Here is a 25793-nt window from a genome sequence, read left to right on the forward strand (position 1 = left end):
CAGGCCAAAGCTGCAGTAGAAGAGTAGGGTAGCCATTTTTAGATATTGGAATAGAGCTAGGGATGCCTCACGAAGACTGCTGTATATACAATGATGAAATAACCTCAGATTAATAAAGTATTTTACTCTTTTCGCACATCTAAAGCCAATTACAGAATATTATATTGTGCTTGCTGCTATATTCTACATAAGGTCTGACTGTAGACAAACATGTTTTTCGTTACAAAGGCTAGATATAAGATAGTAAATGCTGTGACATTAACACTTATTAGGATTCATGTCCCTTTTAGTTGGTAGAAGTATTACTACAGAGATAAGTACCCTTAGGTCAACCTCTATGCCTACAATACTTGCAGATTCAACAGATCAAATAAAACTCGAGGCTTAAGTTATAGATGCATCAGAGGGAGATTTCAAGTCAAACGTTTAATCTACATCAGTGCAAGAGTGCACACATGCTCTAGATGCCAAGGGCTGCTGTGTTTATACACACTTACCTGCTTCAGTTGCTGAGGTGTAACTTATCATCACATTCCACTTTCATATGTGATCACCTGCAGTATATTGCTTATTTTTTTTTATAGGCAGAACCATTTTGAGTATTATTTTTCAACTACAGTTTTATCCTTACTGAAGTTGCCCTTCACAAGAGAATGAGTCTTCGTCCACAGGCTAAGGAAATGGAAACCGCTTGGTATTTCTTTAGGTCCTCTACTAGAATAGACACTGTTAAGGCATATGTACGTGATTTGAAATGTTCAATTAATCAATTAGAGAAGAAATTCATACAAGCTTTGGAGGAAAGGAGAGCTCATGTTTCATAAGGCAAAAGTAAAGGAAGATGTTTTATAGAATGTATTGAAAAAGGAGATAGAGGGATAAAAAGGAAAGATGGTGTATCCTAGTTTGAAGTTAGACACACAGTAGAATAAACTATGCTTTTATAAGAGAAGGTTTCGCATTCGGAAATAGACACATGGGATTAGGCGGATGTAAGCACACATTTGAAGTTCTTGGAATACCTGTTCAAATATTAACTGGAGAAGAACCAGTTATGCCTGAAGTATACTTTGTATGCAGACAGGATGCCTGTTCCGAATTGCTTGCTAATTGGGAAAAAAATGTTTAATGTAAATAGTATAGAAGCCTTTACGATGAATCCATCTCACAGACCTAGATGTAGTACTAATGATGGAACACAATTCGTGGAAGATATTTTTGGTGCTATTATTCCCCGAGCAGGAGTTGTCCTAAATAATAGGAAAGTCAGAAAGCTTTCTACAATAGTGGATAAATTAGCCAGTAGTACAACTGGTGCTTTATTAGCAGTAAATACAGCATTAATAGCTACTAGATCAATGGTTTTGCAAGACCGATTAGCTTTGGATGTACTGTTGTTAGCAGAGAGAGTCTGTAAGAAGTTGAACGTGCAACATTGCTGCTCATTCGTACCAGACAAGAGCAAGAAAATAGAAGAATTTGAAACAAATATTTCTGATGTAAAACCTGAATTACAAAATTTAGGAACCACTGGTGTTTTAGTACCCTTAGGCAAAGGAGTTTCCGCTATAGGTAGTTGGCTTAGAACCATAAGTAATGGATTTTTAGGAGCTACACTGAGGCCTGTTTTGATTATTGGCAATTACTTATGCAAGATATTTAGATATTTGCAAGCAAGAACGACAAAGGACAAGAGAGCTCAAGGCAAATGTAGGATGAAATGGAAATGTAAGAGCGCAAGAGTAGGGCTTACAAGGAAAGGGATGAGGTCCAAAACTCAAAAAGCAAAATGAAGAACTCCGCAAGGAAATAAGGTGTTCCTTGGAGATTCATTTACAATTAATGTGATGGCTATTACAGACATCAGAGGGAGAAACTGAGAGTGCGTAAATTTTACTGGAAAATTAAACGCATTCATTTAACAAAGTGTGATTTAAAATGTTAAATAATGTGTTTGTACTGGTCATATAATGTGTAGTAGGTGACTGCATTTAGCCATTTTAAGTAGCACCGGAATTAACATGTGTTGGAAATGGGGTTCTCTAGTTGGCAGAGGTTGGTACCTTTGTCCAAATAGGGACCCTTGCTTCTATTCAGGGTAAGGGGGATACACTCCTAAAATAACCCCTGCTCACCCCCTTGGTAGCTTGGCACGAGCAGACAGGCTTATCTCAGAGCCAGTGTGTAAAGCATTTGTGAACACATACAGTAATACAGTGAAATCACTACAAATGAACACCACACCAGTTTAGAAAAGTAAGTAATCTTTATGTAAACCAAAACAAGACAAAACAAAAATCCACAATACAGTATTAAAAATAAGGCTTTCAAAAGGTAGAAATAGTTCAGTTCAATGCAAGTTGTAAATGCAACACTTTTCTCAAAAGTACCTTAGATGCGCAACACAAAGCAAACAAAATGGCCGCAGGGAAGGTGATGCGACGGTTCCTTACGTGCAGGGGAGGTGATGCGTCTGTTCCTTACTGCAGCGCAGGGGAGTTGATGTGTCGGTTCCTTACTGCAGACCCCAACGATGCGACAATCTTGGCGCCTCGATGCGATGCGTCGATCCGGTACAATGCATGTCTTCTTGCAGCCGCACAGCAGGCTTGCGTCGGGATTGGTGCGGCGACAGCGATTTCTCGAGCCGCGGCAGGTACGGCGATGGTCTCTTCGGCGATGCGTCAGAAACCCAGTGCGGATGCAACACACTTCTTCGGTGTTGCGTCGATTTCCCAGCTCCCACCGACAAACAGTCTCCAGTGGGCCCAAACAGCAGCAGGCACCTCTTTGCAGGTTGGAATTCCCAGCAAGGAAATTCAGGGGAACTGGTGGTGAAGTCTTTGTGTCCCTGAGACTTCAGAACAGGAGGCAAGCTCAGTTTCAAGCCCTTGGAGATCTTCATCAAGATGACAAAGCAAACAGCAAAGTCCTTTTCTCCTTTCCTTGGCAGCAATGAGCCTCTGCAGCCCAACCCCAGACAGCACACAGCACAGGGGCAGTATTCCTCTTCAGCTTATCCGGCTCTTCTCTTTGGCAAAGGTTTCTCTTGATTCCCAGAAGTGATCTAAAAGTCTGGGGTCCGGGCCCCTCTTTTTATACACCAAAATCCTTTGTTCTCTGAAGGCAAAGAGTGTCTGTACCCAGCCAAAACCAGTTCTGTGGGACACTTTGCAAATGCACAACAACCTCCTTTGTCAGTGTGAGCCCTGGCTTCAGACACACCACAGTAGGGCGGAGCCGTCATTATGGAAGGCAGGCACACCCCTATTCAGGTGAAGATGATACTCCTCCCACCACTCCAAATGCAGACCAAGCCTATTCAGCCAAGCCCCTACTCATCCGACTTCTGGAGCCACTTCCCTGCTCCAGCCCCTGTCATCCAAAAGCCAGACATGCAATAAACAAACCTAGCAGAGGCACACTGGATAGTTAAGCAATAAAATACCTACTTTCTAAAATTGGTATTTTCAAACACAGAATATAAAAACCACCCTCATTAAAAGATGCACTTTAACATTCTGAGTTCAGGCATACTACACTTTATTTTACTATCTTGTTCCCAGGGTAAATTATGTTTATAAGATGTTATAAACAAACTCCCTATTCTTGCCTATGGGGACAGATAGCCTTGCAATAGTGAGAAACTGAATTGGCAGAATTTCACTATCAGGACATGCCACACACATCAGGGCATGTCCTACCTTTCACATACAATGCACCCTGTCCACAGGGGTACCTTGGGCCTACCTTAGGGTGACTAATATGCAGAAAAGGGAAGGTTGAGGGACTGGCAAGTGTGTGCACTTGCCAAGTCGACATGGCAGTCCCAGACTGCACACAGGCTCTGCAATGGCAGGCCTGAGTCACATTTTACAAGCTGCCTCTATGGGTGGCACAATCAGTGCTGCAAGCTCAACAGCAGCATTTGATTTACAGGCCCTGGGCACACATAGTGCACTGTACTAGGGTCTGACAAGTAAATGAAATAAGCCAATCATGGAATCACTAATCCATAACAATACTTTACAAAGGGAGCACTTGCACTTTGGCACTGAACAGCAGTGGCAAAGTGCCCAAAGCATCTAGAACAGCAAAAATGGAGTCCAACACACAGCAAAACACAGGACGTAGAGGCAAATATGGAATGGAGACCCACGCCAATGGTGCCAGGTTTAACAACATGTTTGCATAATTTAAGTTAGCTTAACATTAATACCATTTTAAATGTCAGCTTTTCGTGTTTAAGACTAAGAGGCGTGCACTTATTCTTTTTGTTTGTTTTAAATGTTATGTTTTGTTATTCCCAATGTAGATGCTGTGTTTTTCCAGAAGCCTTCTATTAGTTAGTGAATAGGTATTTGTTATGAATTAGATGACTGATAGTGAGGTTCTCATGGGGACGAGGAGAAGATGCCAGGATGGAAGACCTATGGGAGGAGCTGACTGTATGAAACAGTCTGTCCAGTGTAACAACTCAAGGACATAGCCATGCATATACCATTGTAATAACATGTGAACCAGGAGAGTATATCTGCTCCCAGAGTTTGTAGCTGATTGGTCGTCGAGGGTGAGACCGAGGTGTAATGTTGCAAATAATGATCTTGTTAAATTATATTAGTGTGTGTTTCTTAGACGAGAGGCCAGACCAGAACTCCCTTACTTTCACATTCACACTCTTTATGTTAGAGTGATGCTTGCTGACTTCAACTGAGAAGACCATTTTTACCTTTGCTGATATCCACTGCTTGGGTGCAAAGGCGTCATGCCTATGCATTATTATTCTCTCATCAGAAACCTTTATATGATTTTCTGAAGCTGACACCTTATCTTTTTTGCCCAACCAAAAAGTCCTTTCTCAGCCTATTCTTCTTTAATTAGATTAGGGGTTTTCCTTTATGGAACACTCATATTGCATATTCTATATTCTTTTACCTTATTTTTAAATATTGACTTTTAGATCATTTAAATCTGTAATGATGATGCTATAATTTAAATACTTAATTAACTAATTATTTGCGTTGAATTAATCTGTAATAAATGCCTTGTAATCTCACTTCAACTCTCTTCGTTTCCTGTGGAGCCCTGTTGGTCCAATAATTACACAAGAGAGTTAGCCTGTCTAGTGATGAACTCTTAAAGTCTAAGAGGTCAGTTGACTGGTCTTAATATATCTCAAGATGGTGGGGGATCTGCACCCCGGTAAATTATTACGTCTCTGGCATCTCATGGATATATTAGTAGGATCCTCATCCACAGGTACCACCAGTGGCGCGCTTCATCGGATTCTCACACCCTCCACCTTGTGTACATGGATAGGATCAACGTAGTCTTTAGGTGGAGCTCTTTGCCTGAGGGATACGAAGTGCAACTTAAATTCGCCTTCAGGATTCTAAATCCTGTTTACTGGCAAGGTCCTTTGCCAAGAATAAAAACAGTTGGAAGTTTTGTGGGACCATAACATCAATGGGTCGACATGATTCAACCTGTATCTAGTGCCACCAAGGGTCAGTAGGCCTTCTTCAAGACCAGTAATGTACGCAGAATCCCTATGATATATAGTTAGTAAATACCAACTCTGAGCAGTAGTTTATATAAACATCATGAAGCATGCAAACATACAGACCATAATAGACCTTTTCCTTTAATGGCCTCTGAAACAAACAAGCTAAATTGTATTTCTGTTAGGGGGTATTGATGACCTCTTTATATAGTATTGCCTCCCGCTCAGGCACACCTTGGTTAACATGTGCGACGGGGCATGCAGACACATGAGTTTAGCCTACAAAATGTCAGACATACTATATATATTTATAAAAAACACAAAATAAAAGTACAACCAGAAAGGTAAATTAAAACAATATATATATTCAGATTGTGCTCAGCATGCACACACAGGTATATTTCAGAAGTAGAGAATCCCTAAAACCTTCATATCCTTTATTAAGTAGGGTTTCATGAGGTAGTGGGGTGGGTGATCCCTGTAGTCACACTTTGCGGGAATAAAAGTGAAAGTGAGCCTTTTTCTCAAAGTATCCAGGGCAAATTGTTTTGGTTGCCTCTCAGAAAGGAGAGTCCCCCATACTTACTTTATCAAGGGACTTTCTCCTCCGTTAAATCTACTTGGCTCCCCACACTCCTCCAATGCAGGCCATGCCTAGCCATTTTTATGAGATTCAAGAGGAAATTACTGGGTGTTACAAGACTATCACATGATTGGGGGTCCAATCGCCTTGGTTTTGATGCGTTTTAAGCAATGGCGTAGCAACCGTTGAGGGGGGGCCCCCTGCCAGGTACACAGAGAGGCCCCGCTCCTGATTTAATCCGGAGCTCTCAGGCCTGAGTTCTGTGATGAGGGGACCCCCCGAACCGCGGGGGCTGTGGGGGCCTGTGTAACGCCCCTGGTTTTAAGGCTGAAAGGGCTTAATACATAGCGTGACTAGAGCATCAGAGATCGTGGTCCCGCTGTCCCCTTGTGTAATAAAAAAATACTTTAAGGTCCACTGTTGACTGTGTCCGCTGTCTAGAGGCAGCGCCAGGGAGCGGGAGACTATATAATGTAGTCTTGATTCCCGCTTGTGCTCCAATTCTATTGGGAATGAAGAATCAGGTGGACTCCCTGCTCTCTTATTGGCAACAGGAGAGTCACACGGATTAGGGAAGTGTAGTTCCATCTACCGTTTGGAATCTGGCTATTTATGAAGGGCATGCTGCAGTGACTGTAGTGTCTAGTTTTGTATATTTTAGGGAACCTACAACCTGGAGTGCCTAAATTAAGTGCTCAATTGTGCTCAAAAAGTGAAACCTCTTTGTGAGGTCGGTGCAGTTGAGGAAATATGAATTTTGTGATCAGTTATGTCCCCTATCGTAGACCCCAACGGCTCCATGTGCATGCTATAAGTACATGTATGTTCCCTCCTGCTCCAGTTCTGAAGACGCAAATATATGTGCGTCCACCGTCAACATGTCCTCTTTCAGATCCGCCATGAATGGGTCAGATATTCCATTCCGAAGTATGAAAAGCCACCGACTTTATGTGGTTCACTTTCCACCTCTCACAGATTCAGGCGAGTAGGCCCGAATTCTGTCATCGAGCCTTTTCCTGCCTTCTGCCTCTGAAAGCTCCAGTCTGAGCCCGCATCTGTGACCATGAACTTTGTCTTACTCCCTGCGCGGCTAACGGTGCCTGATCCAGCCTGTCGCATGCCAAAAACTGTATTTCACCTTCGAGATTATCTCCTTCGCTCCTCATCCGATGCATTCCTGTCTAGTAGTTTAGGTAAACATTCTTCCAGCTTCCGTGCAAAGGGCCAGGCTTCGCTGCCCTCATGCCAGTAATTCATAAGCCCCGTTACCATGGAATATTCCTACCCCCTCGCATCTAGTGTAGACACTTAGACGCTTGTACACGCACTAACAGTCAGTATAGTCAGTATAGAATAAGATTCTATCCTAAGAGACCTTTCCTTTTGTGTCACACAGTTCTTTAAACATAGGATATTAGATATGATTTGGAATTAGGTTGACATAACCCCAGACTTCTGTCTCCACATGTAGAGCTAAATGTCAAGTCTCCTTCACCCTCTAGTTGCACGTCAATCACACGTCATGCAGCTGCGCGCGCATCTCTGCCATATATTTCTGCTGACATTGCAGGATTCTTTTATGGATCCACCCACTTGTAACATCATGTTTAAATGACGTATTTTAGTTACACCCATGTTTAGTTACGTATGTACAGTTTATCTGAGTTATCAGCTGTCACGCCTCTTGCATCTGTTTCACTGTAATGCATTTTCTATAAAACCGCTTAACTATCAATAATATATGTTCCTTCCTTCCTGAACTTTCGTGGTGATGGAATAGAAGGCCCACAATTCGAATTGTCTCCCTTTTTATAGGAATAAAACCTTTTAAAACACTCTAATACCACGGATTCTGCCTCTTATATTTACTGAGTTATTCTTGATAGATTTTACCGCATAAAAAATAGTACCGGTAATGAAATATTTAGACTATAAACAGGAGTTAGGATCCTGAAGGCGATTTAATTTGCACTTGCTATCCCTTAGAAAAAGAGCTCAGCTTACAAACTGCGTTGAGCCCGCCTACTCACACTAGGTTTAGTGGGTGAGGATCCGATGATGAAGCATGCCACTGGTGGTACCTGTGGGTGTGGATCCAGCTAACATATCGATGCAATGACAGGGATGCACTTATTTACCTGGGTGCAGATTCCCCACCACCTTGAGATATATTAAGACCAGTCAACTGACCTCTTAGATGTTAAGAGTTTGTCACTAGACAGACTAACCCTCTCTTGTATAATTATTGAAGGTATTAAGGGAGGCTGAGGGTTGCCCCTATCTATCTTCTCTCTCCCCCATGGTTATCTACTTATTAAGAACAAAAACAACAGTTGATGGACAGAATGCAGAACAACGTCATACATGCACTCCAGTACAGAGATCTGGGCCTAATTCCATCGTTTTTTTGCTCACCATGCCGCTCCAGTTTGAACCCAGCCATATGCAAATCAGTCTTGACCCTGTGTCTCATGGGTACAGTCCAGCCCGAACTGCCAAGCCAGGTCCCCCCTGGACTGGAAACCAGCATCCTAGGACCTGTTTCAGGGTTTCACCCCTCTTCAGCCAGGATAGCTTTATTCCAGTGGCATGGAGAGCGCGGGACCAACGTCTGGGCATACCCTCCGACTCGGGGTGACTAATGCAACATTCCGTCTATCATCTTGTGTGTTTTGCTGTTCCCCCTATGTGGGAAGGGTATGCCCAGATGTGGGTCCCGTGCTCACTACGCCACTGGAGTCAAGCTATCCTGGCTGAAGAGGGGTGAAACCCCGAAACCGGTCCTAGGATGCTTGATTCCGGTCCAGGGAAGACATGGTTTGGCAGTTCGGGCTGGACTGTTCCCATGAGGCACAGGGTCAAGACTGATTTGCATATGGCCATTTCTGAACTGGGGTGGCGTGGTGAGCAAAATAATGACGGATTAATCCCAGATCTGTGACTGGGGGTGAATGTTTTGCCAATGTGCAACATTCCGTCCATCATCTTGTGTGTTTTGCTATCTACTTATTAAGCCCTGTTGGTCTTCGCTGTATATGGAAATGAGTGTAAATGTTAGCTTCTTACTTACTCCCCATGTCGACTAGAAAAGGTCCATAGTGTCATGTATTGTGAGTTAGAGATGACAGAAGCCTTTTAGTTCCTGACAGACTCCACAGAACAGTGAGAAGTGTGTGGGTAATAGAATTCATGATGTAGAAATGTTCAGTTAAGGGTTAAACGTTGAGGAATAAAGACGTGGAATACAAAGCTCCGTGTGTGGCATGATTATTTGCATGTACCCAGGCAGGCAAGGATGCTACAACTGGCTATGAGATGGGGAATTACGTAAACTCCGCAACCTGAAGAACCAAGAGTGCTCTCCAGGAGAGTTTGCTGTGGTCCAACAAACTGCTTGTGCGTACCACGTGTACCCCAATTGAAGTGAAAATCGACAGCTGGCATATGTAGAGTCAAAGCGCTGCTCCAGCCAGTGCAAGACCTGTGAAGAAAGTGAAGGCCTTACAGAAACTTTATTTATCATCGGCTAGAAGTTTGCTAGTAAGGTCGAGACGAGATACTGTGCCACAGCCTAACACAGAGCAGTCAATCATAGAGTACAATGCTAAAGGCACTGACAACCAGGTACAGAGAAGCACTAAAGTCAGCGATATCAGAGTACATGAAAGCGCTAAAAGGGGTAACATTTCTGACGCAAAGAAATGCTAAAGGCAGTAGGAATCAGATACAATGCATAGAGGTGTGAAGGGGGAACAACCTGTGCAAGAAACAAACCTACTAATCACCGCCAAAGAAGAAGACCACGCCTCACAGCCAGAGAGCGGGCACGACGACCCAAATGTTAGCACTGGCCAGTGTTTGACAAAGTGGCCGGTCTAAAGGGGCAGCAAAGACTGCCAAAGCGAGCTCCACTCCTGACAGTAGAAAGTGCCACAGGTTATTATGCTGTTTCATTCCTAAAACCACCGCCTCCCTCGGTACCGCCAAAAAGCAGAATATTGGCGATAGATGAACTACCTGGATCAAAAATTGCAATGATTTAATTGATGCACTGGAAGAAGTAAATGAGAAAAAGATAATTAAATATCTGAAAAATCTGGTGGGTGAAGGAGTAAAAGAAGTGATAAAGAAAATACCACCCCAAGGTGAAGTGACGTCCAGTCAAATAAAGAGGTACTGAACACCAAGTTCAATTCAATGGCAAATGTCGACTATGAAAAGTACATTTTCAACCAAAAAAGGCAGAAAACTGTTGAAACAATGGAAGAGTTTGTAGAAAGAATTGATTAGCTCATCAAGCATTGCAAGTTCAAGGAGTTCAATGATGAAGAGGCCATGCGTCTCAGAGTAATGGACATTTGTCTCTCCGATTCCTTCAGACGAAGAATGCTTAAAGAGACACTCAGCTTGGAGTGAGTACTCATGGCTGCCAGAGCGTAAGAAAGACCTGCCAGACAAGCACGGCCCAAATGACTCCATGCTGAGTGTGAAAACTAAGATGAAGGGAGAAGGCCATAAAGTAATTTCTCCAAAGAAAAATAAGTTGTTTCTGATCTGGATTTTCCTTTCCATATGAAGGTAAATATCTCGCCATCGGACAGATTTGCAAAGGTTGCAGGAAAAGAACCATTTTGTGACAGTTTCCAAAGCGAGGGAAAGTTCAAGTGGGTCATGTTGAGAAAACAAAATGGAGGAAAGATCAAGTGCCTCATGTCATGAAAACAAAACGGATGCCTGAAAGTTCTAGAGACATTCCAGTCACGTCCAAAAGGCCAAGCAGCAACATCAATTGAGGCAAGTAGAAACTGAATGACGTCAATTTATCGTCAGATTCCTCATCTAAAAGTTTGTCATTGTCAAGCGACAGTGAGGAAGATGGGTGTGCGATATCAATGTTGACCGCTGGATGACATGCACATGTAGGATTAGCTCCTTGCAAGGAAGAATGCTGTTCAAAGCTAGACCGACAAGTGAAAGGGCGAAATTCATTTGGATAAACCAAAATCACACTCAAAGTGAATTGGTGCTCCATACCTTTTATCATGGACAGTGACGCATCGAGAAACATTATGCCAGCAGAAAAGTACAATTAACTGTCTCCAGTGCCCAGTTTGACCTTGTAAAAAACTAAAGTGTATACGTGGGGTGCTTAGCCCCAACTGCAAAATCAAGGTTTATTCACAGCCACTGTTAAAGATTAAAAAACAAAAGTAAAAGCATTAATTTGTGCCCTGCAAGGCACATCATCAAATGCATATTTACTCAGTTTCAGTACTTCTGCTGACATGGGGCTGATTTCTGTAAATTACAATGTCAATACCTAACATGAGATCATGAATCAGTTTCCATCCTTGTTTCATGGCCTAGGAAGATTACATAAATGGGGACATCCATCCTGTTGCTCAACGACATTGTTGAATTGCATTTCATTTACAAGAAACTGTTGAAAAAGAACTTGATACACTATTAAAGCATAACATCATTGACCGATCCACCGGTCCGACGCCATGGGTATCACCATAGCGGTAGTGCCGAAAAATAATAGTGGACGAGCTGTGCACATCTACGTTGATTTGCCCCAAGCGAACAAGGCGATTGAAAGAGAATGACATCCACACTTGCACATTTCTGACATGATTACACAGCTGAATGGATCTAAATTCTTTTTATGCCTGGATTTGAACAAAGGGTATCACCAGCTCAAACTGGAATAGAGCTGCAGGTAGATTACTACATTTTCGACTCATGTTGATTTATTTAGCTATAAAAGGCTACGTTTCAGAGTATCATCTGCAGCAGAAATTTCAGGATATCATTTGTCGCATAATATAGCCAGTCACAAATGCTTTTAATTACAGTGATGAGATAGTTTTTGGGGCCACATGAAAGAAACATGATAAAGCTCTTACACAAGGGTGTCGTATACTTGCTGATGTAGGCCTCACTTTAAATGTGGCAAAGTGTGAATTTCATAAACCCAAATTTACGTTTTTTGGTCATATATTTTCTGATGAGGGAATGACTCCGGATCCAAATAAAGTACAAGCCTTGTCATCCACTTCTCCGCCACAAGATGCAACTATGCTACGATCTTTCCTTGGTATGACCAGTTACTGTTCAAGGTATATTCGTGACTTTGCCACTGTAAGTGCCCCATTGAGAGACTTAAAGAAACTAAATTTTCCATTTTGATGGTCACGTGAATGTGAACAACGCTTCAATAAAATCAAGCATACAATTGAGAACACCACTGAAATGGCATACTTTGATCTGAAATTGCAGATGGAAATTGGTGTTGATGCATTCCCAGTGGGGTTGGGGTGCCATCCTTGCCCATCACACTGAATTTCCCAATACCCCAATGTGAGAAAGTGGCTCTGTATATACTGTTCCCAAATAGGTACAGTGTGTACAGAGTCCACAGTCCCCAGAGGTTTGGCAGAGGTTACATTTAGATATAACCTTACTCTCTAAAGTGGTAGCTTGGTCGAGCAGTAAGGCAGTATCGAAGGACAGTGTAAAGCATTTGTTGTACACACTCAGTCAGCAAATGGTCTCACACACTCAAGAACTGAACTCTAGGCCAATTGTTTATATAAAAAATATATGGTTGTTTATTTTAGAACCAACAATAGGTATCAAAATATACTTTCTCAGAGTGAGATGCTTTAATTAAATACTTTGCAATAGGCAATTGACTTTTGCAGATAATAGTTACAGTTATGTTGCAATAGGCAACACAATTTCAAACACAATAATACATTGAGCTCAATGTGAATTTTAAGTTACTTGCAAGTGATTACTTTTCTAACTCCAGGACTGGATCCTAGATTCAGTCCTGGGACAGTTCTTGGAAACAAGTGAGTAAATTCGTTTTAGCTACTGTTGTGATTTTTGAGCAATATTTTACTATTTTAGAGGTTGACACTTAGAAACTTTTGCTAATCAAATTACCAATGTTATCCTACGGAAGAAAATTCACTTAGCAGGTAAGTGGGGTTATGGTTACTTTTTCTAGGTCAGTGTTGGATCCTAGATCCAGCACTAGTGTACCACCTGTAAGCAGTTGAAAAACTGAGTTTAAGTTACACAGGCGATTTTTAAGGAATATTTATAAGTTTGCAAAATCGACAGAAGAAATTTCATAGAAAAACAGTCAATGGTTCCCTATGGAAGAAAATTCAAGTTACGGGTAAAGTATGTTCTCGTTACTTTTGTAATCCAGGGCTGGGCTCCTAGGCTCAGTACTGGGACCTCTATCTAAAACAGGTAAGTAATTACGTTTTCACAGTTGGTAGGATTTTTAAAGAATATTTGTAGTTTGCAAAAATCGACACTTAGAAGAAATTTTATAGAACGACAGTCAATGATTTCCTATGGAAGAAAACTGGGTTAGTGGTAAGTACGGTTGTGAGTACTTTTCAGGGTCAGTGCTGGGCACCAAGATCCAGCACTGGGATCTCTCCTAATAGCAGGTGAGTAGTTCTGTTTTCGTTACTCGGTTGATTTTAGGTGAATATTTTAAGTTTTAGAAACTCCACACTTAGAAGAAATTTCAGAAGAAACCAGTCAATGTTACCCTATGGAAGAAAAGTGTGTTATCTGCTTTTGGGTAAGTACTCGACTGGCAGAGTTAAGGTTCTGGGAACAGACTCGGGGGTCTCCCAGGGTCATTTTGGTACAGTTGTTACACCCTCAGCGGCACTGGGGTGGCCAGGTGCAGAGTGAGTTAGGCCCAATGTTATCCTATGGGAGGCAGAGGGGCCTTGGTTGGTGGCTGCTGACTAGTAGGCCACGCGGCTGTAGGAGCTGGGCTCCTGGTCACTTGCTCAGGGCAAATGGGGAAGTAGGTAGGAGTAGAAGTTGCACTGCCAGGGCCACTCGGTCGGCTGGGTGCAGGGTGCTTTTGAGCCTTTGTGCGCTCAATGGATTTCAATGGGAAAGCTCAAGGACGAACAATAGCTGCAAGCTCGGGGACGAAGATTCTTCGGGTGCCACCCCCACTTCGAGAGGTAAGTTGGGTAGTTGGAGGATAGGTAGGTACCCAGGAGTCGGGCACAGGGGGCCGCAGGGCGTCGGGTGCGTGGGGTGCCTTTTGATGTTGGGAAATCTTACCCTCTGTTGATCGCGGTTGGGGGGTCCCTGGTTCTGAGGCTGCAGGAGTCGCCAGGAGCATAGAGGTGGGTCCTTGGGTGCCAGATTCGGGGTCACAGTCGCCGGGGGAACGTCCTCGGGGTCTTTGTCCACTCCGGCACAGGCCAGGCTTGGTGGGTGCAGAGTGTGCAGGGATCGTGGTTCCGGGCTGATGCCACGGGTTAGAAACTTGCTTTGAGCAGAGCCACTGCTCATGGGAGTCCCAGATGCTCAGAGTCACAAGGTAGCCAGGTCCTCTGGGGTTTGTGAGGTTGCTGGCCACAGGAGGTGCCGGGATTTTAGCAGGAGCAGGTTCGAGGGTCGACAGGCCAGTAGGGCTGGGGCCAAAGCAGTTGGTGTCTTCCTCTTCTTAACAGCTGCACTGCAGGTCTTCTTCCTTCTTGTTCTTCTTTGCTTTTTCGGAATCTGGAATCTAAGGAAGGAAGGTTCAGGGTGCCCCTAAATACTAGATTTATGGGCGTTACAGGTAGGTAAAGGGCAGGGACCAATGGGTCCCTGCCCTGGGGTGGGTACACCCCCTATCCTGCCACTCTCCTGTGGGAGGGGGGCAGTAGCCTAGTCCTGATTGGGCAAGGCTTCCCATCTTCAAGATGGCGAGAGCCCGGAGATGTGCTTCACCTCGCCTCCCCCACCTGAGGGGTGGGGTTGGCAGAGGCTGGCACATCCCCTGTCCTTACTTGGGGTTTCCGGACAGTCTTACCGCCAGAGTGGTGGTCAGAACCGGTGGAGGCCAGTTGCTGAGTACAGCAAGTGGCCTGGAGAAGCTCACAAAGGCGGCAGCCTTTGAAGCTACCCCCTTGCCCATCCTGGGGGAGGAGACCTAGCACCTCGCCCAGGATGTGCATTGTTGCAGGCCCAGAAGAGTGGGAGCTCTCCACCCAGAGGTCCAGCAACATGTCTGCTGTGTGGCAGCCTCTCAGACAAGACGTGGATTGTAGGTTAGGTTTCAGGGGGCATCTCTAAGATGCACTCTGTAGTGCTTTGTACATTAAATCCCACACTGGCATCAGTGCGGGTTTAATGTGCTGAGAAGTTTGATACCAAACTTCTCAGTGTCCAGTATTGCCATCACGGTGCTGTGGAGTTCGTGTTTGACAAGCTCTCAGCACCATATACTCTTAAATGGCAGTACTGCACTTACAGTGCCCAGGAATGGACCTGGGTACTGTAGGGGCACAGGGCTCATGCTCCTTTGCCCACACCACTGGCATAGGGCACCCAGCTAGAGGGGTGGCTGATGTATACCAGGGCAGTGTAGGTGGTGGGCATGGCACACAGGGATGTGTGCCATGTCGACTCTTTGTTGTGTCTTGTCCCCTGACACTCAGCCTGCAAGGGCAGTGTGTTTGTGTTAGGGTACAGGGCCTCTAAGGGTGGCACAATAAGTGCTGCAGCCCTTATAGGCCTTCCCTGATCACAAAGCCCTGGGTACCTAGGGTACCATTTACCAGGGGCTGACATGTGGCCAGGGTTTGCCCATTTGGGTTTTAGGTTTTAGGGAAGGAACATAGGCCCTGGGCACCTGATTGGCAGGAGTCCAGGGCACACTCAGTCAAAGTACATTCAGCAATTCAGCAAAAAGTGGGGGCATACCATGCAAGAAAGATGGCACTTTCTCACACCCAAGACACATTGGGGCTTATGCTAGCGGGAGCTTGTCAAAGATGGAACGTACCTATTCACAACCTGAAAAAGAAAGCCTCCATGTGGTGTGGGCTTGTGAGCATTTTCATGTGTTCCTGTATGGAAAGCATTTCAAGGTTGTCACCGACCACCAAGTATTACTCACCATTTTCGCCAATCCTGAAGCAAAGATGCCTCCTTTCACCGAAAGGTGGGGGTTGCGACAGCAGGAGTGTGATTATACGTCCAGGAAAAGATCAAAACTCTGCTGATAACTTCCCAATATTGTGCAATGGCATCACTCCTAAAGCGACTGATGTTTATGTTAACTTCATAAGTCCTTTCCTCTGGCCCCTGTCTCTCCCAGTCTTGTATTCAGACCCCCTACCGTTCACACTCTTACGGCCTTTCCTCATGTCGACGAGGATGAGCTTTGTTTGCTCTGCAGCAAAATTAAATCTGGCTCCCTTGTAGACCCTCTTAAACCGGACCGTTTTTAAAATCTTTGCCTGTGGTCTTGGCTCCTTTGTGCCAGATGATTAATACTTCTTTCTCCGCAGCAACGGTTCCTAGGCAATGGAAACAGGCTATGGTAGTTCCCCTTCTTAAAAAGCCGTCACTGGATCCAGCAAAACTAGAAAACTTTCACCCAATCTCTCTTCTACCTTGGGCAGCTAAAATCGCTGAGGCGCACATTAACACCAGCCTTACAGCTTTTCTGAACACCAACGGCATCCTGGATCCCACGCAGAACGGTTTCCGCCCAAGGCACAGTACGGAGACAACGCTCCTTGCTGTGACTGAACATCTGCGGACTGTTCTTGATGAGGGGGAAACCGCGGCACGGATTCTGCTAGATCTTAGTGCCGCGTTAGACACTGTACCCCTCCAGGTCCTTTTAAATCGTCTGGAGGAGGCAGGAATCGGGGGCTTTGCCTTGGAATGGTTTAGATCCTTCCTCTCTGAAAGAACTTTTCAGGTGTCTGCTCCGCCTTTTCTTTCCCGTGTCCAGTCTATCGGCCAGGGTGTGCCTCTGGGCTCTGCCCTGAAGCCTGTACTTTTTAACCTGTACGTACAACCTTTGGCAGGGATAGCTAGGGACAGGGGCCTCTCCATTGTTTCTTACGCCGACGACACGCAGTTGGTGGTGGTTCTCTCCGACGATTCTACACAGGATGCCCCTAAATTTAGTAGTGGGCTGGCTGCAGTCGCGGAGTGGATGACCACTAACTGCCTCCAGATTAATGCTAATAAATTGGAGGTGTTGTTGGTGGGTAAAAACATCAAACTTTGGAGTGAGAACTGGTGGCCCAACACCCTTGGGAGTGCTCCTTCCCCTAAGACAGTGGTGAAAAACCTAGGGGTATGGATGGATTCAACCCTTGGTTTTAAGGATGATACCAAGAAAATAGCAGGCACATGCTTCGGTCTATTACGAGGACTGAAACCGCTTCTGGGTTATTTTGATCCGTCCACTAGACAACTGATTGTCCAGGTGGCCATACTGTCTAGGCTTGACTATGCCAACTCGCTGTTCTTGGGGGCGAATAAAGCTGAGGTCATGCGCCTACAAAGGGTCCAAAATGCGGCTGCCAGAGCTCTTTTAGGACTTCCGAGAAGACATCCCATCTCGGTTGCAATCCGGCGACTACACTGGCTGCCTGTGGCCAAGCGCATAGAATTTAAAGCTCTCAGCTTGGCCTTTAAAATCTTGAAACTCTCCTCCCTGTGTATCCTGACCAATGTACTGTACCATACACACCCACGCGCCATCTGCGATCTATGGGGTTATGCCTGGCTCTTGTCCTGCGGGTACAACGCTTACGCGCTGGGGGCCGATCTTTCCGCTGTCTAGCGGCCAAACTTTGGAAGTCCCTCCCCCTTCACATTCGCAGCCTGGAGAACTACCTGACGTTTAGGAAGGCAATAAAAACACATCTCTTCCCTGCAGTCTAGGCCCTAGTTTTCAGTCTGCCTGTAGTAAGCGCCGGGACGCCTCTTCGCTGAGGCAGCTGTTGCGCTATACAAGTTGGACTAACGTAACATAACATTGTAAAATCCAGGATCTCTGATAACATATCAGTGGAACAAATTATTGCTGCCGCAAGCACTGACAAAAATGTGCTAATGTCACGGCGCTGGTAAGCTGCGCCGGTACATTTAAATGTTATATGTGTGGACACGCATCAGGCAGGCAGCAATAATAACGACGACACACACTATTGCACTGATATGGGCCGGAAGGTCACGAGCGGCCCCGGCCCCTTTATTTAAGCTCTCTGGCCACGCCTGGCCAGAGAGTGATACATTGTGTGAATGTCCTTCCGGGCCTGACTAAGTGTCTCGAACGACTAGACCGTTAAATCCCCTTCCAAATCAGTTCTTTACTTTTGCGTCGAGGTTGCGTCCCCAAGCAAACTCAGCCAACTGGCGATTTGGTCTAGAATTCGGCCTCAGGTTGTAGCGATGATGTTCATTGTTCGACCCTCTGGTAGGTCTAGCCGCTTTGTCCTCGTTGTTCAGCACTTGGGGATCACGCTCTGCCTCTGGTGTCGATGAAATTTGACCATGAGGAGATTTGTCAGTGCTGTTAGGTTCCGTGCCTCTGATTGTGGTGTCGATCTCTGATAATTGTTCAGGGACCAATCGTTCCGTATCCGGTCTCGGTACTTCCTTAAACCATGAGATGTTTCTGGTTATTACTTCACCATCTCGTTCTACGGTCACGGCTGTTCCTTGGACTTTTTGCACAGTCCACAGCCCTATCTCATATGGGGTGCGGAACTTTCCTCCACTCCTCCGGTTCCGTATTAGTACCATGCACCCTGGCATGAGTGTTCGTGCTTTTGCTCGTCTTCGGTAACTTGCTTTGTCATGGTTTGTTGTTCTTCGATCTTGGGTAGTCGATGGGTTGTAAGATTCGGGTTCCCAGTTGTCAGCCACTGGGAAGTTATCTCTTCGTGGTCCTGCTAGCATCAGTGACCACGGGGTCTCTGAGTCGTGCAGTGAGGTGTGCTTCGATACTCTTGTATACATTTTTGTAACACCACTTCAGGGTCTGTGTGCTCGGCTATGGCTATGCGTAAGATCTTATTGATGGTCCTCATGAAGCGCTCAGCTTCCCGGTTGGCTTGTGGCCACTGTGGTGTGATGCGGTGGTGTCTTATCCCTAGCCGAGACAAAAACTCTTTGAATTCGCTGCCTTGAAATGGAGGTCCGTTATCAGTCTTGATCGCGTGGGGCAGCCCAAATAGTGCAAATATCTTTGTGAGCACTGGCTCAAGATGGTTAAAGGCTGTGGATGGTAGGAATTCAACACAGGGGTATTTTGTGTAGCTGTTCACTAGCACTGCTGTGACCCTCCCATCGGGGAAACTCCCGAAGTCCAGACTTACCCACGACCATGGTGCTGGGGCAGGATCTTCAGTTATTATTGGTGCTGGCGATTCCACATTTCCTGTAAGTTGACATGCTCGACAGTTCCTGACTACATCGTCCACTGCTTCCTCGAGCCCCGGGAACCACAGTTTTTCTTTCATTCAGGATTTCATCCTTCCTGTGCCCTGATGGCCTTCATGCGCTAGTGTGGTCATGCGTTCCTGCATGCTTTGAGGGATGACGATGCGTGACCCTCTCAGCAGGAAGCAGCATTCTGCGGTACTCAATTCATCTCGGATCTTCCACATCTTCCCTAGTCGGGACCTCTCGGTCTCATTCCATCCTTGGACACCTTGCAGAAATCCATCCCAGAAACCTTTTCGTATTGCATCTAACGCTCTTTTGATGACCATGTCAGACTCCATGTGGGATTTGATTTCATCTTTCGAGATCGTTTGTGGGCATGCCCATTGAGAGATCATATTGATGACTTCTTCTCTCTTCCGCTCTTGACCAGAGTCTGCCTCTGCCGACAGTGTTGGGTGGCACAACAGGAAATCCGCTGGATTTTTGGCTCCGGGTCGATATACCAGCTCCATGTGATAGTGCTGGAGTTGTATAGCCCACCTCTCAATCCTGGGTGGGGGATGGGACGCTATCCCTCTGAAGAGCGAGAGTAGTGGTTGGTGATCCGTCACCACTCTGAATGGGTGGCCACTGACATATAAGTGAAAATGGTTGCGAGCCCATTTTATGGCGAGCGCTTCCCGTTCTATCTGGGAGTAGCGAGCTTCCGTCGCTGTCAGTGCTTTGCTGGCGAATGCCAATGGCGCCCAGGTCCCTGGCTCTGTCTCTTGGGTTCGCACTGCGCCTAGCCCTACTGAGCTGGCATCTACTATTAGCTCAGTCTGTTTGTTGGTGTCAAAATACGCCATGGTCGTGCTGGCTAGCAGTGCTGATTTTACTTTCTGAAATGCTTCATCTTCCACACGAGTCCAGCGCCACACGGAGTCTTTCTTTGTAAGGTTACGTAGCGATTCCGCAATCATGGCAAGGTTCGGGATGAACCTCCCGCAGTAGGTCGCCATTCCCATGAAGCATCTAACTTCCGAAGCGGTGTTAGGTGCAGGAGCTAGCTGAATTGCCTTCGACTTCTTGGGGTCTACTTTTACTCCGTCTTGACTGAAGACATACCCAAAGAATTCAATTGATCCCTGGAAGAATTGGCATTTTTCTTTGTGGAGTGTCACTCCGTGTTCTGCTAGCCGTCTCAGGGTTGCTTTGAGTCGACGATGGTGATCATCAAGGGTTGCAGAGTGTATTAAGATGTCATCACTGACGTTGACCACTTGCAATCCTGACAGTACCTCCTTTACTGCGTTTTGGAATATTTCTGCAGTGGAGGATATCCCGAAATTTAGTCTTTTGTATCTTCGCAGGCCCAGGTGTGTTGAAAACGTCGTGATGTACCTGCTTTCTTTGTGTAATTTCAGCTGGTGGTAACCAGCGTTTAAGTCCAACTTGGAAAACCATTGTGACCTATTTAGGTCCGCTAGTATATCATCAACAGTTGGCGTTAGATGCCGTTCTCTTTTAATTGCTTGATTGGGCATTCTCATGTCTATGCATATCCTGATCTTCCCCGGTTGACGGGGCTTCTCTGCTATTAACATGGGAGACACCCACGGGGTCGGGCCTGTCACCTTTTTTATGACACCTTGCTGTTCGAGCTTTGCCAGTTCTTGTTCTACCAACGGCCTCAGATGGAATGGAATCCGTCTATGTCGCAGAGCAACCGGTTTCACTGTGGTGTCAATGTGTAGTTTTATGGGAGGCCTCTTTATGTTCCCTAGTCCTTTGAACAGCTGTGGGAATGATTCTAGCATGTCTTCGGTCTGAACGGATCTCACAGCGTTGGTGAAAGTGATCAGACTGAGGTCTTCGGCAGTGTGGCTTCCAAGTAATATATCTGCTTCCCTATCTACAATATGAAAAGTTGTGGTTAGTTCTTGGTCGTCTGATCGGACGGGTACCGACATTTTTCCTCTCAGTGGGAGTGGTGTCTGGCTTCCATACGTGAGAATTTTCACTTTGGATGGCGTTAGTGCTGGTCTAGGTGTTAGCTTTTGATAATGTTGGTACCCCATGATGTTCACGGACGCTCCTGTGTCGATGAGGGCTGTGACCCTGGTCCCGGCTATCCTAATGGCACAGGTGGGCTGCGGGCGGCAGCGTGGCTTGAGGTCATTCACAAAGGATACGAAATGGCATTCTTCCTCACCCTCCGATGACGAATCTTCTAGGTATGGTCGACGTTGGGTACCTGTGCTTGTTGGCTTAGAGTGTGCGGGTTCATCCAGTGATAGCTGTTTCACTTGCCTGTATGGTGGTTTGCGCCCTGGAGTCCCTCTGGGTCTCGTGCCTCCTCGACACACACTCGCGAAGTGGTTGGGAATGCCGCATTTTGTGCACGTCTTCCCTCTTGCGGGGCAACTGTCTTGTGGGTGTTCTTCCTTCCTGCAGTACCCACATTGTAATTGTCTCGGGTTCCTGTTTGGCCACTTTCCTCGTGCTCCACGCGTTGTTGTGCGTACAGCGTCTACTCACTCGGTTTTGACAGTCACCGTTTGTTCAGTCGTCGCGTTGAGGGCAGCTTCCATCGCGGATGCCCGGACATCCGAAAGCTCATGCGACCGAGCTAGGATTAGTATATCTTCTAGCAGTATGCGAGGTTGCCGAAGGATGAGCGTCCGCAGTGTTTTGTTCCGGCACCCTTGGATTAACTGCGCACGCACTTCTTTTATTGGGTCATCCTCTGTGCACGTGCTAGCTAGTTCTCGGAGGCGGGCGTGGAACGCATCCATTGATTCTCCCTCTCTTTGCCGAGCCTGACGCAGTTTGAAACGCTCGTAATCTGGATTGAACTGGGGGTCAAAATGAGCGTTCAATGCTCTGACTGCTGCATCGTAGTCCATTGATGCTCCTGTGTTAGGTAGATGCGCAAATAGTTTATAGATCTCGTCTCCTGCGAAATGCAGTAGAAGTGACCTCTTTACTACTCCATCCGTTTCTCAGGTGGCTATAAAATAGTTGTCGAGACTGCCTATCCACACTTTCCAACTGGGCAACGCTGTTGCGGGGTCAATTAGCTCACTAAAAGGGGGTAATGCACTGACTTGCGAGTGTATGTGAGCGGGTGGGGCCACCGGTGCAACTTGCTGTGGAGGTGGCGTTGCTGCCTGGTCGACCGTGTTCAGAGTTTATGCGTCTTTAATGTGGTGCAGTTACAATTTGGAGGCTTAAAGTCACTGAGAGTTGCTGCTCTTCCTTACTGGGGTTAGTGTGTTGGGGTCCACTGGCTCTTGAATGTGCTCTTCTCTAGTTGTCTTCTTGTGTGGTTCAATGCTTGTTTGCTTGATGGCTTGGTTCTGCCCCTCGCACTGGTGTTGCTTTGTGCTTGCTTCTCACCCAGCAGTTGCGTTGCCCAATGCTTGTTTGTTTATTTTACACGATGCCTGATGCTGCCCCTATGCTGCTGGCAGAGCGCTTGACTTGACGGACTCGTGTCCGCTTCGATCTTCACCGGCTTCACTGGTTCAGGGTAGCGCTGGTCGGGCGTGTCACTGCGCATGCGCGCCTCATTCCGCTTGACGCGCTCAACCGGCCTTGTCCCGGGACCTTCATACGGGCCGCGCGTCTCCTCCGTTATTGGCGCTGGGGGTCATTGTGCGCGCACTGGGGGCAGCGTTGAGTCTTACGGGGCCAAATACCTTTCGCGTCTTCGTCCGAAGGGCTTCCTTTGCATCGGCAGATGCGTCTGACCTTCAAGCCGCGGCAGACTCGATCCTCGTCGGCTAGGAGGCACCACTGCTCACCGGCTTCTCCACCAACGGTCCGTGGGCATAATTCATCCCACCCTCGTCGCCAGTGTCACGGCGCTGGTAAGCTGCGCCGGTACATTTAAATGTTATATGTGTGGACACGCATCAGGCAGGCAGCAATAATAACGACGACACACACTATTGCACTGATATGGGCCGGAAGGTCACGAGCGACCCCGGCCCCTTTATTTAAGATCTCTGGCCACGCCTGGCCAGAGAGTGATAGATTGTGTGAATGTCCATCCGGGCCTGACGAAGTGTCTCGAACGACTAGACCGTTACAGCGAATACTCAAAAACATGATTACACATCAATCTTGGAGAAAACATATTCAAACTCTTCATAATGACCTTCAATACTATAAATAAAAAAATGTGCAGGAAGAACTTTGTTACCCCAGAAGGAATTACGGGCATGTCATGTACGCTACTGTTTGTCATCCTAAACAAATTGAGATCAAGCATATTGCTAGATTTGCAATATTTGTTAAAAAGATTTCTCGGAAATACCATATTTGTATAGCTAAATTACCTTTAATTATTAAAACAATTTGCAAAAGAACTGTGTAGGCCGCTGTGCTTGGTGCCATGGACTACGGGATTCTCAGAGTCCTAAGGGCGTCTACCACCCTTCGGTTGGGGTCTCCCTGGCGTCCCCGTCCAGCAGCAGCAGCAGCAGCAGCAACGCCAACGCCTCCTCCCAGCCTCTGTATCCGGACGTCACGTGACCCGGCGGCCGCAAAGCAGCTCTTTGCGACACGGTGACCGAGGAGCTGCGCGACAGCCGCGACGCCGAGCTGGGCAAAGCTCCGGGACCGAGGCTGGCTGAGGGGTCTCAGCGCCGCGAGGGCAGGGTGTTTTGGAGCCGAGACGCACACACCCCGGGGAGCCCGCTCCATGAGCCGCTAGCGCGGGGCAGCCGCAGCGATCGGCGGCAAATGGCGTCCAACATGGAGAGGGAGATTGTACTCACCAACATCCAGGTGAGAGGCCGGGACCCAGTGTTGCCCCACTGCCTTCCCACTCAAGTGACCCCAAAACTCCACTGCGCCCCTGGGTTGGGGAAGCATGGTTAGAGTCTGGTGAGCAAGCAGGAACCTGCTGCAGGGCAGTTCTCGCAGCCCACCATGCTATGTTCTAAGTGGCCCTACCTGACACAGGCAAACACAAGGGCATCCCTCCTGCAGATACAGCTTTCCCCGTAATCTGTGCCACTTAAGTACCAGTGCTTTCCCCAGGTTAAATATCCGCGCACTAGTCGCAGGGGTGTCAAATTGTACTTCGTCTGGTATTAACAGTTCATTCAGACCGTCTCCTTTATCTCCCAAGCCCATCATAACAGCGGGACTAAAACCGCCAGAATGTAAAGTGAAAACAATGGGCTTGGTGCTCCTGATGAGAGGCAGGTACTTGAAGAAATGTATATCTTCCCCTTCGCCTGTTCCTTCAGAAATTATCAACCCTGCCCCGTCATCTATAACAGAGGAGAGATCATCGCGCCCCAATTCCGCTCAGTCCCTTCGCCGCCCCTACCCACAAGTGAAGGGACATTGCCTCGAACAGGTTCCCTAAAGGGTTCACTGTGAAGTTCCATCTTGTGCTTATAAAGTAGTATTTACGTCATACTTAATCACTATTATCCCGAGACCTGCTCCATTGACCTCCAGTACCTCCCGTGACACCAGTGTCATAGGAGGTACTCTTACATGATATGGTAATACTATAGAGGTAGCTTTAGAAGCAAAGGTTGTTGTTTATATACCCACCTTGTTTCGTAGGAGTCAGAAATATTAAAAGAAGAGAAAAGTAGAATGATGTATACAAACATAAATGCTGTAGAACCTAACACCCCTAAAATGGCAGATGGAGAACGCAAGTGTATTATATTTTTAACACACACATAATTTCCCCAATTGTTCCTAGAAGTTCTCAGCTATGTGTAATCATGTTCCTCGCCACGCCCACCGGAGTAAAAGGGCCACTGTCAGATATTTTATGTGATCATAGTTACCTCCTGCTAGTTACCATCATCTGCTTCATTATATACAGCGTGTAACCTGCAGGCATCGGACATTACTTGTTCGAGACAGGTCACTCATATAGCACATCACTCACCCACTCTTTATGGTGGATACCCTGCCCCTGTTTGGGTCAAGCGTTTCGGTTTTCTTACTTTGGCTCGTCGAGAAGCTGATTGCAGGCACTCGTTCCCTATTATCCCGGTTTAAATCGTCCTTAATTGAAGTCGTAGTCATATCTACAGTCCATCACGGTGAGCACGCAGCTTCTGTGATTAAATGTAAGGGTGAATGCAGTACCCAAACATTTCTGAAGTGCAAGTGACCGCCCACCCCCTTTCCGTTGTTGGCAAAGTGCATAAAAGTGCCTTGAAACCTTGTTTCGGTACCTCTGTGCTAGCGATACCATAATGCAGAACCCTTCACTCTCTTAACACAACACATAACTCTAAGCCTAGTTTATTCTTCTGTGATCCTCGGCACAGAAAACGCGTCTTGTTTGTTCGGTCAGCAGTGTATTAAAAGCTCTAATGTTATGGAATGTCCTGCATCATCAGTATGTCGACAGATTATTCCTTTCCACAGTATGTGTGTTGGCTTAGACACCTATGTGCTCTATCTGATGTGCTTTCTAAACCTGCATGCGCAGTTGCC

General features: G+C 46.3%; 1 protein-coding gene across 3 annotated transcripts in view; it reads left to right on the plus strand.

Annotated features, from left to right (window-relative positions):
• PKN2 (protein kinase N2) overlaps nucleotides 1–25793 on the plus strand; it is a 793532-nt gene that overhangs the window by 309167 nt on the left and 458572 nt on the right. For 2 of the 3 annotated variants that reach the window (XM_085602129.1, XM_085602128.1), the window contains exon 1: nucleotides 23867–24104. The exons of the other annotated variant lie outside the window; for it this stretch is intronic. Coding sequence is in view for 1 of the 2 variants with exons in the window: in XM_085602128.1 (XP_085458254.1) it covers nucleotides 24060–24104 (45 nt within the window). In the remaining variant the exon portion in view is untranslated. Of the gene's footprint in view, nucleotides 1–23866; nucleotides 24105–25793 lie in introns of those variants that run through there. 3 annotated transcript variants of the gene reach the window in all.

The sequence above is a fragment of the Triturus cristatus genome, chromosome 4_2 (assembly GCF_964204655.1).
Source record: "Triturus cristatus chromosome 4_2, aTriCri1.1, whole genome shotgun sequence".
Classification (NCBI taxonomy): Eukaryota; Metazoa; Chordata; class Amphibia; order Caudata; family Salamandridae; genus Triturus; species Triturus cristatus.